Source organism: Pectinophora gossypiella, chromosome 2 (assembly GCF_024362695.1).
Source record: "Pectinophora gossypiella chromosome 2, ilPecGoss1.1, whole genome shotgun sequence".
Classification (NCBI taxonomy): Eukaryota; Metazoa; Arthropoda; class Insecta; order Lepidoptera; family Gelechiidae; genus Pectinophora; species Pectinophora gossypiella.
Window position 1 is genome coordinate 6,078,280 of NC_065405.1, and position 17,569 is coordinate 6,095,848.

Consider the following 17,569-nt stretch of genomic DNA (forward strand, 5'->3'; position numbering starts at 1 on the left):
TTACCTGTTACCATCGCATAAATGCTCAAAATGAAAATGCAATTTGATAAAATACCCGAAAGGTTTCCACTAGTTTTGAGGTAGGCTTAGTCGACATTTTGGGACGCTGCCAAAGGATAGGAAACAAGGGCCGTATTTCGTGGAAGTGCAAGGTGACTAAGAATTATTTCCTCTCAGCAACGAGGTGTGTAACGTATACGCTACATTCATATTTTTTTTTATATTTACTCGTTTCCACTTATTCCCGAATTCAAGCTCTGACATTGATAAAGTATCCATTTATTCAATTTGTAACTCTGTTCCCGTTTGGCGTGGCGCCAAATCTTTAAATGGGAGAAGAGATACTTTAGTGTGTTAAGTACTCACTTAATGCTTTAATATTAGAGCTCTTTTTATCAACGAGTACCAGAGTTTTGAAACCAGTTTGTGCGGATGATGTTAGGCTACTTTCACTGATATTTGTGGGCTGTCGTCGTCAAAAACGCATCAACATTCTACGGCCGTCCTGGCAGTGAGCCGTTGATAATTCACTTCAGCCGCGTTTGCTATAGTGTATTCTAACGAGACAACTAGACGGCCACATGCATGTTACACGGAACATTAGATCCAGTTCAGTTGCATTGATACTTGTACAATTCGTCTACATTCTACATTCATCTTGAATTTCTCTACATAATTATTCCTTGGATATCAAAATCATCTATCAAAATGTTTGTCAAAACATGTTTATGTTCTCGAGCATCTATCAATTAAATATCTGGCTTATTTCTAGTAATTCATATTACATTCCAAGTCACACAAGTCGTTTTGTTGGATAGGTCATCTCTTCGCGAATCGATACGCAGCTCTATTATAAGCATCAGCCTTTAATTAACATATTAATTTCCATAGATCGAAGCGCTAATCTGACCCAATAACCTGGTAACTCTGCGTTTCTACCTGAAGTTTGTTTTAGTTGTTAGCGGATATCCACACGTGCTATGATAACGGTGGTCAGCTCGTCTGCAGGAAATTGGAAACTGGTACAAATACTCTAGTTTCTCGAAACTAGACGCGCCATTGAATGGATTTATTAAACTAGTAGCAAAAATGACGAAAGTATTTGTTGAAGTAAATGTCGATGGTTAAATATCGATATATGATACAGCATTTTAGTTTGTTACTTCCGAACCAAAGTTTGAGTTTGTTGATTCTATACTATACACATTAGAAATTGGCTTAGCATGCAAACTACGAAAGCGAGAAAGGAGTCTTATCGAGTATCTTCGAGAAGATGCAGATATCAAGAAGTCTACTAATTAACGCATAACGAATGATGTCATCAATTCGGACGCAGCTTTCTGTCAGAACAAAGGTCGAGTCGAGAAGCGTGCCTTCCTGATATTCCTTCGTAAGTGACACTAAGTCAGCTTAGTCAACTAAACATAGTCAAATGACAAAGCCGGATCCCGCGACAGTGAGTTGGCATTTCGAAGTTTAGCACCTACATTACAGGTTTCCGCCCATGACCGTCAAATATGGTATTTTGTTGCGTGCATTACATGCAATATTTCGTGTTCGGCGCTTAATATCAATATAGGTTAGTTTGTATTTCCGTAGTGGCAATTCTGAAATTCAATTCTATTTGGTGTTCACCAATCATTTCAACCAAGGAAAACTTTATCAGCTTATTAAGCTATATGATGTAGAAATATACTATTGACGCGAATCGTGGTAAAATCACGTCGGAAAATCAAGCACCTACCAGTTAACTCTATGTAGCGAAGAGCGAACAAATGGAGGTGCACTCTCACACACAGCTGACAAGAGACGCATTGGACAGGAAGCAAGAGTAAGATGTCAGAAAATAAACCTTTTGGAGGTACAACCTGGTGTGAAGCTACGGATACTGCGCGAGACCGGAAGTAGTCGAAGACGCTTCTTCTATCGTCTGGGTTGTGATTATCAACCTCATCAACGAAGACGACGAAACGACTGAAGACGCTCATAAGACCGTCATTTACCCAGATCAGGTACCCTAGGAAGCAACAACAAAATATCATGTTTTAATAGATTATTAATTTCTATAAACGCAAATATTCTCAAGAATAGCTAAGTCAAGAATAGCTAGGTAGGTACCTACCTACCTACTTACTTTTCGTTACAACTAGGTGAGTACATTTACTTATCACTCACTAATTTAAGAGCCACGCTCTATGTCGGTGTAGCATTCTCCATGCTACTTTTTTAAGGAAAAATAGGGCAGTGGTTTCCGTCTCGCCTTCCGCCCCGCAGAACTCTGTTTGACGCGAGTGGGATGGCGCCCAGAGTAGTCTATTTCAAAGCCGTACTAGGACTCCTGTTCTCTGCCGCTGAATAGTACTGACAGTTACTGCTGCCCTCTGTCAAGATCCAGGTTACAGTCCCTGTGACTTGCCCCTTCCGGCCTGTATTACCGTACCTATGGCTTCCACCTCCCACTCTGCAACCGTTGAGATCTTCCCCAGGGATACGGGGCAAGGGTTCTACGTTATACCCCGTAGGTCTGGGTCCCTATCCAAACTCAGCCACCATCTCACTCCGGCTTACTGAAGAGGCACCCACCCCCGCGACAAGGACCCGCCGAACAAGAATTGCCCCAGTGGCAAAGAAGGTGACTCTGTCCCCCCTGGGCCGGGTTATGTTCTTGTAGGAAACCAAAACCAAAGGCCTAAAACATGTACCTACCTATACTATACACAATTTAATCCACATGCGCGATATTTTCGCCTTATTCAGAGACATCCATTTGAAAGTAAGGCGGGTAGGTAGGTTTTTGTATTTATTTTATAATATAGGTACCTATCCAATAGGTTGGATAGGTAGGAACATATAGGTAGGTAGGTACCTATATGACTGAACAGGAGATAAGTAGGTAGGTAGGTATTTTATGATGGGCGTTTTCGCACTACATCCGATCCGAGTCCGAGAATGACGGATAGTAGAAAATTACTTAGAGAATATTGGATGTACTGCGCGAACTATCATATAGGTAGGTAGTCCTACGACCACTTCGGATCGGTCATTTGATGCACTCGGATCAGATAAGGATGAGTAGGTAGTGGGAAAACACCCTAACCCTTATGGGTTAAAAAGCTTATGCTTTTTCAGAAAATCTTGATGATGGATGAGTTACTATTACTACCTAACCTTAGTCACTTGCGGTGCAGTCTGTAGGGTACCTATACCTTTATTTATTGTTTTAGTGCATTTCGTCTTTGTTTATAAACAAATCATTTGTCAGCATAATCATTCAGCATTCCTCTATCAATTCGTTTCACGAAATACCTAACTATGATAAAACTAAATAGGTACCTAAATACAATTTTCTTTATGCCAATTCAAAACTGCATATGGACATCAATGAACTATCTACCTAGATAGGAATGGAACAGGCATTGTCGATATATACCTACCTACCTTTTATACCTATTCTGAATAGTGTTTATCGCGATAATCTATTTACAAAAAGCGTAGTTACGCATTAGCAAAAATTTTAATCTGCTCCGCCAAATCCCGTGTCGCGACGTTGGTCGCGAAGTGTACATAGTGTCAATATTACTAATGGCAACATGAAGCAGAAATATTCCCGCCAGCGTTGTTCCCAAGATTTGTCGATGGTGAGTTATAACTTGTCAGCTTTTGAATACCCACTTAGTAAAAGGAGAATATAAATCACTATGTTAACTTAATGGTTGTAAGAAAAGTGTTCTGAAATTGTGTGGTGGTTTTCAAAGGATTTCATCCATTGAAGCTAAGTATCTAGACTAAGTATCTCACTATGAATGTACTGTTTATATAATACTCTTATTTATCTAGCTATTTCAAAAGTAATCCAAAGTTTACTAAATACATACCGCGTTGAGAACATCATACCGAGAGTCAGGGAATCGACACTCCAACTTTGGTTCACATTAATGAGATATAGAGCGTCTGCCCCTAGCGAGCAGGTACGCTAAGGCACCTGCCCTTGTGTGTAGGTTGAGCCAATTAATATGCGAATAGAGCGTCTGCCCTGGTGAGCAGATATGTTAAGGCACCTGCCCATGTGTGTAGGTTGTACCTATTAATATGAGAATACAGCGTCTGCCCTGGTGAGCAGGTACGCTAAGACACCTGCCCATGCGTGTAGGTTGATCCAACTAATATGTGAACAGAGCGTCTACCCCTGGTGAGTAGATATGCTGAGGCCCCTGCCCAGGTGTGTAAGGTTGAGCCGATTAATATGAGAACAGAGCGTCTACCCCTGGTGAGTAGATATGCTAAGGCGCCTGCCCAAGTGTGTAAGGTTGAGCCGATTAATATGAGAACAGATCGTCTACCCCCTGGTGAGTAGATATGCTAAGGCGCCTGCCCAAGTGTGTAAGGTTGAGCCGACTAATATGAGAACAGAGCGTCTACCCCTGGTGAGTAGATATGCTAAGGCGCCTGCCCAGGTGTGTAAGGTTGAGCCGACTAATACGAGAACAGAGCGTCTGCCCTGGTGAGCATGTTATGCATAAATGATAATTTCTAAACTGGCTAGAATCCTTTGTTTATGTCTCAATATACAGTTTCGTTATAACTGCTAAAGTTTAAACTAATACTCTTAGGTCCAATTAGCCAAATGTGATCACATTCCCTAAACTAATAGGCTTGACATTATATTATATTTACTATCTTATATTAAACTTATTATATAATGTTATATATCTAGGTATAATCATATATATCTCAATGTGTCATGACATAATGGTAGTCCTTATAATTATGTATTATAATTGTAGTATTAAATAATTATGTATTATAGTAGTATGATATTAAATATGTTGACAACATTGATGGGCTTTGAAAGGCTTGAAGCCTTTTTTGTGCCCGAGTCACCGAAAGTGTCGGTGTCATCGGGCATTCTATTTAACCCTACAGGAGGTGAATCGGTGGACGTGTCTCCGACCAAGTATCGATGTGAAGCAGATATAGTCTCAGAATACTAATCTCAGTGGAAACTATAGGTCAGTTATAATTTGATATATTTTTTAATTCGATCAATATCGCTATGTTCTGGCGTAGCGACATCCCGCAAGAATCCATCTTCTATTCGAGTCCGTCAAATAACAATTTGTATACCTCCAAAACAAGAAAAGAAATAATTACCTCTTCCAAAGCCGAGATGGTTTGCCGACATTGTGGCATACGAGACACGAACGTCGAAGTGGTTGGTGAATTGTAATCCTCTCGAGTTTCCTCAATAAATTCACCGATGCCTATTACACCCGGCATGGTGACCACAATCACGATTCTACACTTCAACAAAAGTACCGAATTTCACATTCGTTGATAGTATCACTTAATACGAGAAACGAACAGTTAAATTATGATAAACCAAACACATCGTCGCGTAATTCACTTCTGCGCAAATAAAAACAATATCGCATCTAATTCCTACCCAAAACACACCCACCTCAACACAGATAAACGAAATAACTGATTGGAATGAATGAACGGTTTCGCCAAGCAGGCAAATTGAAATGAATGGTGACCGGGGACTGATTGTCAATACGAACGAATGACCGTATGAAACCGAGACCGAGACGGTACTAGTGTGACCATTTTTGCGAACAAATATTATTTCAATCAATCAATAATACTTTATTTGTATATGTTATTGTACATATACAAACAAAGGACATAAACATACGAATAAAAATAAGCACAATAGGCGGCCTTATTGTTAAACAGCAATTTCTGCTAGGCAACTTACTATTATTTGTCACCCGACTGTAAAATAGGAAGAGGTTTTGTCTTTTTACAAATCGTAAAACTTTCAAATTTCATAGATAACAGGGATAACCGACAGAGGGATTGTGTCATCTAACATGATGGACTAATGTTATGGGCGATAGGCTGATCCCTTATCACCATAAGGTTCATCATATCCATCTTTGGACTTCGTATCAACAGTGGCTGCAAGTTGTCTTTGATTACTTGTGGCTCTGCCCACCCCATTAGGGATTACGGGCGTGAGTTTATGTATGTATGTATGTATGTATGTAACAGGGATAACAGACATAATGCATCTTTTATCTTTGTTTTTGCTTTGGATATAAATGTTGATCCTTGTTATTACACCTAAGCACGACACATCTTTCACCCATTATTATTCAGATCACAAAGACCTAACTTGGTCCTTGAGGTATCAATATAATTCTACGTCATATTAGATCCAAACATCAAACAACTATTATTTTTCTAATTACCTATGTACCCCAGCAATGAGAATGTAGGTAATTATCACGTTAAATCTGTACAACGCCATCTGTATTATTTTTGGGGAATGTAGCCTGAAAATCATTTGATTGATGCTCGTGTTACCGTGTAATGAGCCATTTAAAGCCGCACAGTGTGAATCTGCATAATATTTATATGATTTTATGAATTCTAATCATATTCTAATCAAATTCTAATACTTGGTCCTTGTAAAAAACCTAAAATACGAATGAATGGACTATCAAAGAATGAACGAATGAATGATTAAAACAATGACGGAGCTGTCACGAGGTTTGTGTAGCCTTTTATCATTTTTTACGATTCTTTAATTAAAATTAGAAGCGAATAGGTATATTTTACTTTTCATAATGTAATACAATTTTATTCAAATGTAGCTTTTATTGGAACAAAATATAAAATGCACATTTTGTACATAATTTGTCAACGCACTTATTTACTTGTCCTATTTACATCGTACTTTTCACTTTTTTTAGAAATTGGAGAAGTTTGGAAGAGATTATTTGACCATCGGCCGTTCTTGAATGGAGAAATAAAGTTTATGTTAAAGGAGTTTGAGGTATGTAAGCGATTTAAGTTTTAAATTGTACGACTTGCCGTATTTTCTGTATTCTTATTCATTTGCAGGAGAAGCGTGGCGACCGTGAAGTGGAGAATCTGTTTGCCATACTGGAGAAGCTGACTGATATTAAAGATACGCAGGTAGACAAGATTAAGAGAAGTGGAGAAGCATTACCTATACTGAGTGAGAAGCTTGACCAGGTGTTGCAGCAGTGTGAGGAAGTAGAGAAGACTTATATTGAGTTCCAGAAGGTAACAGTTCTTGTTGGATTTCAATGTTTACTATACATATAAATTGTGTGTGTCTGATAGGTATAGTGTGTCCTACTGTCGAGTAGATGAAAATCCTCCTCTCTATTCAATTTAATTAAGACACCAGTAGAATAGAAATTACTATGAAACTGTTGCTAATCATTTTTCGATAAAAGAACACCTATTTCATTTTTAGCAAACTGAACTAAAAAGGATTGAAAATCGTGTGAAGAGGGAAAAAGAATGGGATCAGTTTATTGATGATATGAACTTTAAGTGTAAGAGAATTGATAACGCTTTTGAAGAAAAAGAGGAAGAACTGAGAGATTTGTATGCTGATTTGAATCACAAGCTAAACATTGCCAATAACTAAACCTGAAAAATGGATCTCAAAGGATCTCTTGTTGACACTGACCTGAGGATCTATCCTTCAGATAAATTGCTCAAATACATTCAAACTCTCTCTGTAGAAGATGGTATTCCAGCCAATATTCAGAAATTTATCAAAAATAAAAATGATTTGGAAGTTAAAACTAAACAAAATGGAGTAAAAGATGTAAGTATAAAGGCCTCTATAAGTCTCACTAATAAAGACTTTGAAAACATGGCCAAAGTAAACTTGGAGGTTGAAAAAATGGATTTTCATAAACCACCTACTGAAGAACCTGATACTGCTGAGAAGGTGACTGAGATAAATGATAAAACTGATGATGAAGAAAAAAGTTCAGAACCAACAGATAAAGAAGATGAAGAAGAGAGTGAGCCAGAAAGAAATGGACCTAAGTTATGTACATCGGATTTGGATTGGTTATTTTTACATCTGCAAAAAAGAAGAATAAAGGACAAAGACATTCCGTATCTCCATGAATTATTTGAAGGGTCTGACATTGAAATGCCAAAGAATAAAGTTATAAAGAGGAATCCAATTTTAGAGGCAAGATGTGTCAAATTAAGAGCACAACAAGAAGCAAGAGAATATAGGAAAATGACAAAAGGTGTTGATAATGTTCGAATGAGATTTCCTGAAGACAGCATTTCATATCAGTGTAAGTAACTTCATGTAACTTTAATAATATTAGGGATCACTATACAATTTTTAATATTGTTAATTATATTTTTTGTTTTGTTTTCAGTGAAGCAATTAAACCGACAACTAATAGCAATTGGTCAATTTATCATTTCTATCTTTGCTGGATTTCTATTTGGATTCAAAGGAGTGGAATGGCTGGTGGGCACCCTAGACTTTGGATTTAAACTCCTACTAGGAGTAATGTGTGCTCTGATCATTGCTCTGGCTGAAATTTATTTTTTGGCTAAAAAACTGAATGAAGAACTAAATGTTCCTGAAACTGTACAGTTAGGTGGCCCACCTAAATTTGCAGACACAAAGGCATATGATTTTGAACCAAGAGCAACTGTAACAAATAAGGAACATCAAGATTAATTTACATAATTTAAATTTTAGATTAGGTACCTATAATAAGTACAAGTCATTTACACTACATGAAGCCCTTATTATTAAATCTCAAATGTATTATTTTTTCTCAGAAGAAATACTATTTTTCCTTGGAGATTAGTAATAAGGGATCATCGTTATGTATATTATTCATTATATTTATTATAAATAATAATAAATTATTTATTCAAAGGCATATATTTATTTTTGCGAAAATATTTTCAAATCAACTGGAAATTGAACCCTCAAATAATAATCTAATAATATAATAGGAGTAATAGAATAATATCATTAATTAGTTATCGGACGACGCTCAGTGGGTAGGCCCGCTACAAGGTGGACCGACGATCTGGTAAAGGTCGCGGGAAGCCGTTGGATGCGGGTAGCGCGGGACCGATCGTCGTGGAGATCCTTGGGGGAGGCCTATGCCCAGCAGTGGGCGTCGCACGGCTGATGATGATCTGACGAAACCTATTTATTTACATATAGATTTGTGCTAAACATCTTGTTTCTTTTTTTTCGTTTGCGTGGTACCGGAACGTTTTATTTTGTTATTTTTTTTTTTAATTTATTGCGGCTTTGGTTACAAGACCATTGGCCGAAAAGTGGAACATTTTTATTTTGTTATCTGTGCTTACGTTTTCTGTGACACTGAAGCAAATGTAAAAAAAAAACATAAAAACACATCTACACTGACGTCATCACGTACAAATCGTTCGGTTGAATTTATTATTAAAGTGGTGGTGTGGTGTATGCTAGAACTCAGCTTTTATTGCCTGTTTTGTGCCACAAAAGCGAGAAACATGACTTTTTGTTTTGACAGTTGAGCTGTACTATTGCACAACGCAAAATTTGTTTTTCTCCAACGTTCGATATTTGATGAATCATAATATTTTCAAGCCATATTTATAGTGAGACGCTGCGCAACATTATCATTCAGTGCCTATCGCTGTGCGAAGTAAGACGTGTGTAACATTGTTTTCCCAAAAGCAAAACTTGAGAAATCATACAAGTAAGTCATTTTTAGCTAAATACAAAAATCCTGTACGCTGTCCTGTACATTCGCAGGATTGGTATTGGAATTTAAAGCGTATAGTGACCGCTAGCCATTTTGTTTACATTCTACGTCGATCTATTTTGAAACAAAATGGCATCTTTGAGCTTTTATTATTTTTAGTTTCATAGTAGTTCCAGCCTAATAGACCAGTAAAATAAATATATTAACATTTTCAGCCATGGAGGATCAAGTTCCATTTAAGGTATTTACATACTGGAGTGAGAATGCCAAGCCAGAGGTGAGGAGATTTGGTGTGGACAAGAGCCTGGTCACCAGCTTTGTCTATCTAAATGCTAAGCTGCAGGAGATCTACCCTAACTTGAAGAATAAGAGCTATACTGTGACATGGAAAGGTAATTCAATACTAGAGCATGATAAAAATGATTTTAAACTTATGAAATAGTCAAATTAAAATTATTGTATATTTTCTTTATCATTTAATTTTAGACTAGAAACTTGTCAAATTGGATTTTTATCATCCTTTTGTATACTGTGATTTTTGTAAAATATGTTGAATTCAATGTAGCATTTCACTATTTTTAAATTGACAAAATTCAATTTTGCACTGTCACTGAAGATCAGCAATAAGTCCTTAGTTGTTATTATTCCAATATGCTTCTTTGAGCTAGTCTAATATTTTGTTTTCCTTAGATGATGAAGGTGATGATGTAACGGTATCTTCCGATGACGAAATCATGACTGCTCTGACTGCCATGAGTGGCGACCTCATCAAGCTGCACGTCCACTGCAAGGAGGCTGAATCTGAGGATGAAGCTAACATCATCATTACTGCTGTCTCTGGAAGTGGAGATGGTAAGTTTTTGCACATTTTTGGTTTGTCATATTTACATTTTTTTGGGTTCATCCATTTCACAACCCTCACTATAGAAGAAGTTGTAAGTCTTCTTTGCCCTCACCACCGTTACATAGGATAAACCAATCAACTTTTGTAACCTTGTGCTAGGTATCATGCGGTTTTAGAGTAGTAAGTTATATTGCCAGTGGTAGTTATAGGGACTTTGAGGAGAGTGGAGGAAGCAAAAGTGATGGGTCAGGATAGTAGACAATAATAATAGTAGATAATTTTGGAGTAGACAGAATCTACTCTAAGCCGTGAACTTTTGTATGGCCACTGCATCCTAGTTAGATCTTTTGCATGTATATGTATTAGTGATACCGATTTATTCCCCTTCCCACCATTCTTGGTATGTATGTAGTAATATACTTTTACTCACACACCTTGAATGTGATGATGAACCAAATAATGACCATGGCTTTCTACAGTTAGCTTGGTTCACACAACATTCACACCATAAAAAATATCTATATATTATCATTATCTTAAAATATAAGTAAATTCCTACAATATAACAGAACATGTTTGTTTTTGTAGGCAAAATATTTAGTAACTGATGATAATGCAATTTGATAGAAAGATGTAAAATTGGAGCAAGTGGTGTAAGATAGCAGTGAGTCATATTCAGTTGGCAAATTGCTCAAATAGATGGAGTGAATGAGTCAGCAATTTAAAAAAAAACTCAAAAATATTTGTTTATTTTAATTTTATTATAAGATGATCAAAAATCAATTTCATTTTACTTTTGGACCAATTATCGAATTTTATTGATGAATTTAGTAACAATGGGTACGATGTATGACCGCTTTTATTCATGGCGCTACAGGACAGTATTTCCATACAAACTGCAATGTGAACTTTTGTTTTGAAGCCTATTAAAAAGGTTTGTACATATTAGGTAGATTAAAAACTCTATGAGCTTTTTTAACTATGCATTTCCTTTTCTTCTTTTATTCCATAACCAATGTGATATTACACAGCAAAATTTAAAGCTAATGTATACTGATGACAGTCATTTGTTAATAATATACACTATTCATGATTATGCTAATCAATTCTTGTGGTGATTTTAAAAGTTCTCTTTTTAGGTATAGGTAATAATGGTTTTCTTTCTCATACAAATACTAAAATATCTTATTCATTTATTAAATAATAATATTTTTTATTCATTCAGAATGACTACGAGTAAAAGTAAAAACAAGCAGAATAAAACCTTGAAAATAAATGTAAAGTAGGTACACACCTACAAAGTATCCAAACATAGGTATTTAATATAATTGTTTCCAGTTTATAATTGGATTCGACTTTGGAACTGTTTATAATATAGCAGTGTGGAATAAAGTTTTCTTGTTTTCAATTCTTTATAACAATAAGGTTTTATTAATTCTGAATTACTTTAATCAGTTTCTGAACGCCGCGGTGTTATGTTTCGTCATTTCTTTATACACGCTAAATCAAGGTTCAAACCAATCTTAAAACAAATATAACTATGTGCGGCCGAATGTCGCTTCCGGCCGGGAATCCAACCGAAACCTTTTGCACAACAGAAATACAATTTACCAACCGAGCATATCAGTTGTTTGGATGTGATTTGTTTCTTTATATAGGTAGGTAATCCGTATTCGGTTCAGTAGTTGCGCGCCCTGAGGTTACCCCGTAGAATGATAATAACATTGAGTGACGCAAGGATAAAGTAATTAGTTTATAAACACATAGTTTAGTTTGAATTTTCCAAACATAAAAATTGAAGCAACTACAATTTCAATTGATTGAGTTTTTGCAATCATAAATACTCTGTCAGCCCTTTGTTTGCTATAAATAAATTAGCATGTTTTTTTTGACGTGACTTATTGTAGATTTGCCGCAGATGGCATTAACTACTTGGTCGGACAAATGGGGAGCGCTTAATTAGCATGTACAATCAGTAATATGTTATAGAAAATATAATAAATTTAACACAAGCTGTCTGTTAGACCAACGTGATAGTTGGTGAGCCGTATCGCAGTCTATAATGGTCGAGTCAATTGTGTTAGGGACAAACTGCACTTAAGATAAACTAATAACAAAAATATAGAAAAATAATCTTCAAAGTTATTATTTCCAACTAGGTCGGGACGCGGTACACTTTGGCGTCACGTGTGACGGATGTAACTCTCAGGTCGTCGGCTGGCGATACAAGTGCACCTCTTGTGATGACTACGACCTCTGTGCCCGCTGCGAGGCGGATGGCAAGCACGCTGAGCATTGCATGCTGCGAGTACCCGCACCTGTTATGTCGGTAAGTCATCCTATCCCATCCTACTTCCTATTAATATTATTTATGAAACTTGACGAAGTTGTATCTTTCTCTTTCATACCACAACCACTGGCCAAATTTTGATGAAACTTTCTTGGTGTGTGACTATATAACTTGGCTCTATGGACTACGTTTCATTTGCCTGTACTGTAGGCATTTAAAAAAATGAAAAGAAGTTTGTGACTGTGTTTATTTAATTCAACTTGATCAAAAATGTAACAAAAACGGGTAGTCGATAGATTCGGTACAGAATATTTTAGAGACCAGCCCTGGTCACGATCCTTTAGCTGGGTTTTACGATCTATTCGTGATGGATGATAAGCAAGTAATATACTTGTACACATGGTAAATATATTAGTTGCCTGAAGTACCTATATTTCTATTGCGAAATTGCGGTTTTCTTCGAGAATTATGATGTGCTCCACAATGTTCCTCTTCAAGTCAAGTTCAGAACAATACATGTAAATGCTGTACAACTAACCATAAAGGAGATGATTTAACATAACAATAATATTTTCAGCGCGCCATGGTCAAGGCAGCCATTAAGCGTTCCCGCCATTTCTTGAAGACGGTTACTGGTGCCGTCGGTGATGAGTGCAACTACAAGAAACACAAGCGCGAGAAGAGTGGCGAGAGGAAGCACCGAGACGAGAGACACCACGAGCGTCGTCACCACCGCCAACGAGGCAGCTGGCTAGAGACCTTCGCCACCTACATGAACGAGTTCGCGAACCTAGCTGGTGACGTCAACATTGACGTCGATAAGAAAGCTGGTGAAACCCCAAGACCCCAGAACACCCAGAATGGGGAGCAACAGAGAACTGCTCCAGAGAGTACTGAAGCTCCCAACCCTGGAGCTAGTACCTCTGCTCCGAAGCCTGGATGCCCCTTCTCTGGCCCGCCGCCTCAATGCCCCTTCTCTGCCCCTAAGTCTGCTCCAAAGCCAGCAACCCGATGCCCCTTCACCCCCTCATCTATGCCACAATGCCCCGAAATCAATGCCGAGACAATCCCCCAACTTATTAACATGTTTATCACTGGCAACTTTGAGGCTCTGTCTGGGTTGATCCCGACGCCATCCACTTCTGCTAGCAATGATGCCGCGGTGAACACCAACGATGTGGTGACTAACAATGCGTCCGTCAACACTAGCGATGTCGATATGGCTCCGGCAGAGGAGCAGGCTCCTGAGAAAGCCCCTGAGGACCCAGAGACTTCCAGCGTTAACTCTGAAGCGTCGTCCACTCGAAGCTCAACGAAGAGGGATGAGTCTCCGGACAAAGTTGATGACTGGACACTGATCAATAAGGAGAGAGGTATGTATTGAATAAAATATAGAAAACGGCTTACTCATGCACACCCGAGCACTCCATACAAAAATGTCATTGCTACCATATGTCGCCTTATCGCGTAAGTGCAAGCGAGACAGATAGTCCGCGCGCGCTCCTCTTTACTCCTTAGCGGCTTACGGTCATTTAGACTATAGACCCATGGGATGAGGTAAATCTAACCTAGCATAGTTACCGTTCCATACGTAATAATATTCTTGAATCTATGAAAGTTTAGTCATAGCATAAACATCTCGTCATTAAACAATGCATACATTTTCTTTAGACTTGATGGATGCCTATATGAAGCAAGGCAGTGCCTCTGGTGAGGCAGCCCCCATTGGCTTCAACTTGCCTTCGGAGTTTCAAGAGCGAGTGAGGATCACCGAAGGGCAGAGCCTGTATCCGCCCCTGAATGCCGCCACTGCTGGTAAATATTACTTCATAAATATAATAATGATAATAGTGCTAATGTAGCCTCACCTTTTGTTAAAAAAATCAATTGCTTTTGTTACCTTTGTTTTTCCTCCTTTCGAGTTGATGGCGGACTTATATAGTACCCTCCCAGCTACGGAAATAGCATCGTCAGTCGTCAGCATCACGTCCTCCCACGATGGCAAACCAAAACCTTAGTAGCAGTAGTACTAGAAGTATAATAAATACTTTCTTTCTTTCTTTCTAAGTGGTCAGTGTACTATTATGTATACTAATGTTTGTTTATACCATTTGGGTTCCATTTCCATCAATCATTGACACGTGTTTAATCGTCTAGTGTTGAATCCCAAAGAGGCGGAGAGGCCGCAACCCTCGGCCCCGGTCCAGCTGCAGCAACCTCTGCAACCGCAACCTGCCCCGCAGCCGCAACCCGCCGCGGCTCAACCGCAAGTCAAGCCAGCGCAACCCGCCCAGGCCAAGCCGACACCGCAACAGCCGAAGCCGAGGCAACGCCATCATGCTAGTATGTATACTTAACACACATCTATCAATTCCTAAGCGTTGTTCCGTTTCCCAGTGTCCGATTACGTAACCTTAAGATTAACAGACTTCTATAAAAAACGAATTTCTATAAGAACCGGTACTCTGGCTCCTTGAAACATTTAGGGCCTGCGCAGCAACAAAGAGCGCGTACCAAGCGAGTATTGGCGGCGCGGTCTTGTTAACCGTCCTTGTGTATTGGCAGTATATGATTCCCTTTGTTCTTTCGTTCGCGGCGAAATTATCCGGCCCGCCCCGCGTCCTTTAATTTTCTTTATAATTGTCATATTAATGTTTCTTTTTTCCGACTATTAAATTGTAGTTTAATATCATAAACAGAAGAGTAAGTAGGTCGTAAGTCATAATATTGTTTTTAAAATGACTCACACGTTGTCGATAAAAGGATTGCAGATAATTTATCAGTCCTTATTTCATTGTCTGAGTTTATATAAAATAGATAAACTGGCTTGTGAATCATTCTAGTTCCATTTTTTTTAACTACTATCACCAACTTAGGCATTTGCGATGTATAGACAGCACTGCTACGCCGCCGCTTCAGATAGTCGGTAAATCATAGATCTCGTGTTGCCTCAGTAAGTAATATACGATCCCGACGACCCGATTACTCTAGCCATAGAGGCGGCCAATCAGCTCGCGACACCAAACACTTCAGGACCCGGATACCGACCCCGCCGGCGTGGTCGACGATTTCCCTCAATCAGCGCTTATCGCTATCGACCCGCTAGGGTCGATTAATTCTTTCAAATAGTTTTCCTCAGACGACTCTCTGAGCCGAGGTTCGCGTTGAGGTCTTAAACGTTGTACCGGGTGAGAGCCTTCGGCGCTCCCCATTTGTCCGGCCAAGTAGTTAATGCCATCTGCGGCAAATCTACAAAAAAAAGTCGCCTCAGTAACAAGCGTCATCATCCTCCTGCCCTTATCCGACTATTGGGGTCGGCGCGACATGTATTACCTCTTCCATTCATCTTCTCCGTCATACCTTTCTCACACATATCCTTTTTCCCACAATCCAGCTAACTAACCTGTTCCTCTTTTTTTTCTTTGGTTAGTCAGTCAGTGCCTATATCCATCCACATTCATACTCATCATCTCAAGGACATGACGACGACTGAGTCAACTGGGTGGTCCATGACTCAGTTCCAGGATGATGAAGGAGATCCTCGGAGCGAGACAGATGCGGCCAAGTCGGAGGTGAAACCATCTACTGTGGAAGAAGAAGACGATCATTAGAATATTATGAGCCATGTCAGGGGCCTTTGGCGGCTAAATAGTAATCCTGACACCTGGGTTGATGAGGTTGGCACTCCACCTCACAACCCACACGATAAGAAGAAGAATAACAAGTAATAGTAACTTTGAAACACAACTTGAAATACCTAATAGTTACACAACTAGTTCCTTAAATATCATAGTTTAGCTATACAGAAAAAATAGCAATAATTCAGATCCATAACGAATTTATTTCGTTGCTCATAATAAGCCTGAATCTTCAACACAAGATCAGCGGCACATCCTTCGCAAGAGGAACTAAGTACCGACACCTCACCGAGTTTTAATCACCATCTTTAAATGATTGTTTGCATTTTTCAGAAGCGCATATTGACGCGGCCATCGAGCAGATGCTAGTGATGGGCTTCACCAATGACGGAGGCTGGCTCACTCAGCTCGTAGAGAGCAAGGACGGCAACATTGCGGCAGTCCTGGACTTGCTCACTCCAGTCACACCCAAGAAGTAAACAACCGTCAACAAAACCCCAATTATAATAAGATTACTTATCTTCTAATCGTATGTAGAAGTAGAGTAGTGAATTAACTACTTGGTATAGGGGTTGATATCTATTGGTCATCTACAATGTGTGTGCACGGTGTATTGTCAATTTCTGTCTCGCGTTCTCTATTTAAATTATTATTCACGAGTAGTGTTCGCGCGATCCTATTCTAACTGGTATTTAGGAATTCCGCGCCGCACCGTGCGTACGCTTTCAATGTAGGCATAGTCTAACATAATATAATGGATGTTGTACTAGCGTACAAATCATAAGATTTTTTTTATTAATTTGGTGCTATATATCTTGAGCAGTAACATCTAGTTTGATTTTTAAACTGAAAACGTGGTATGTACAATTTGGTATTGTTTATTATTTCATCTTTACCACAAAATTTATTTTTCACATTCCTTTGATTCAATCAAATCTCCGAATTATTTTTGATTTATTTTGTTAGTGATTTTATGTGATATGATAAAATTATGTACCTTGTAGTCTAGTATGTAATTCAAAATACATTATAATTGTATTTAATATAATTATTAAGTTGTATCCAGATTTAGTAGTACAGAAACATCTGGTATGTGATAATGACGTGATAATCTGAAGGACTGAATAAAGGATATAGATTATATTTTGTCGTCGTGATGTTAAAACTATTTAAAAATGTATCGAAATATTAAATAAAGGTTTTATGGGGTTAAAATGGTGTTTTAATA

At 38.4% G+C, this 17,569-nt stretch overlaps 4 protein-coding genes across 6 annotated transcripts in view; 3 read left to right on the forward strand and 1 right to left on the reverse strand.

Moving 5' to 3' along the window:
* Positions 1 to 5,471, reverse strand: part of LOC126373090 (arfGAP with SH3 domain, ANK repeat and PH domain-containing protein) — a 43,642-nt gene extending 38,171 nt beyond the window's left edge. For both annotated transcript variants that reach the window (XM_050019095.1, XM_050019087.1), the window contains exon 1: positions 5,152 to 5,471. In XM_050019095.1, the coding sequence (XP_049875052.1) occupies positions 5,152 to 5,277 (126 nt within the window). In that variant the 5' untranslated portion in view covers positions 5,278 to 5,471. The remainder of the gene's footprint in view (positions 1 to 5,151) is intronic.
* A 1,004-nt stretch (positions 5,472 to 6,475) lies between these two features.
* On the forward strand, positions 6,476 to 7,468 carry LOC126379170 (biogenesis of lysosome-related organelles complex 1 subunit 5). The gene is made up of 4 exons (XM_050027837.1): positions 6,476 to 6,555; positions 6,759 to 6,841; positions 6,910 to 7,095; positions 7,292 to 7,468. The coding sequence occupies exons 1-4, from the start codon at positions 6,525 to 6,527 to the stop codon at positions 7,466 to 7,468; spliced, it is 477 nt and encodes a 158-aa protein (XP_049883794.1). The 5' UTR covers positions 6,476 to 6,524.
* A 9-nt stretch (positions 7,469 to 7,477) lies between these two features.
* LOC126379163 (uncharacterized) lies at positions 7,478 to 8,686 on the forward strand. Its single transcript, XM_050027825.1, has 2 exons — positions 7,478 to 8,141; positions 8,229 to 8,686. Exons 1-2 carry the CDS (start codon positions 7,478 to 7,480, stop codon positions 8,537 to 8,539), a joined length of 975 nt encoding a protein of 324 aa, XP_049883782.1. The 3' UTR covers positions 8,540 to 8,686.
* Positions 8,687 to 9,405: 719 nt separating this feature from the next.
* Positions 9,406 to 17,556, forward strand: LOC126376432 (protein ref(2)P-like). 2 transcript variants are annotated; one of them, XM_050023747.1, is made up of 8 exons: positions 9,406 to 9,563; positions 9,785 to 9,961; positions 10,260 to 10,421; positions 12,573 to 12,742; positions 13,281 to 14,076; positions 14,375 to 14,518; positions 14,861 to 15,046; positions 16,675 to 17,556. In XM_050023747.1, the coding sequence occupies exons 2-8, from the start codon at positions 9,787 to 9,789 to the stop codon at positions 16,818 to 16,820; spliced, it is 1,779 nt and encodes a 592-aa protein (XP_049879704.1). In that variant the 5' UTR covers positions 9,406 to 9,563; positions 9,785 to 9,786; the 3' UTR covers positions 16,821 to 17,556. The 2 variants fall into 2 exon arrangements, with proteins under 2 accessions (XP_049879704.1, XP_049879706.1); XM_050023749.1 differs by having other exon boundaries at positions 14,876 to 15,046.
* The last annotated feature ends 13 nt before the right edge of the window (positions 17,557 to 17,569 follow it).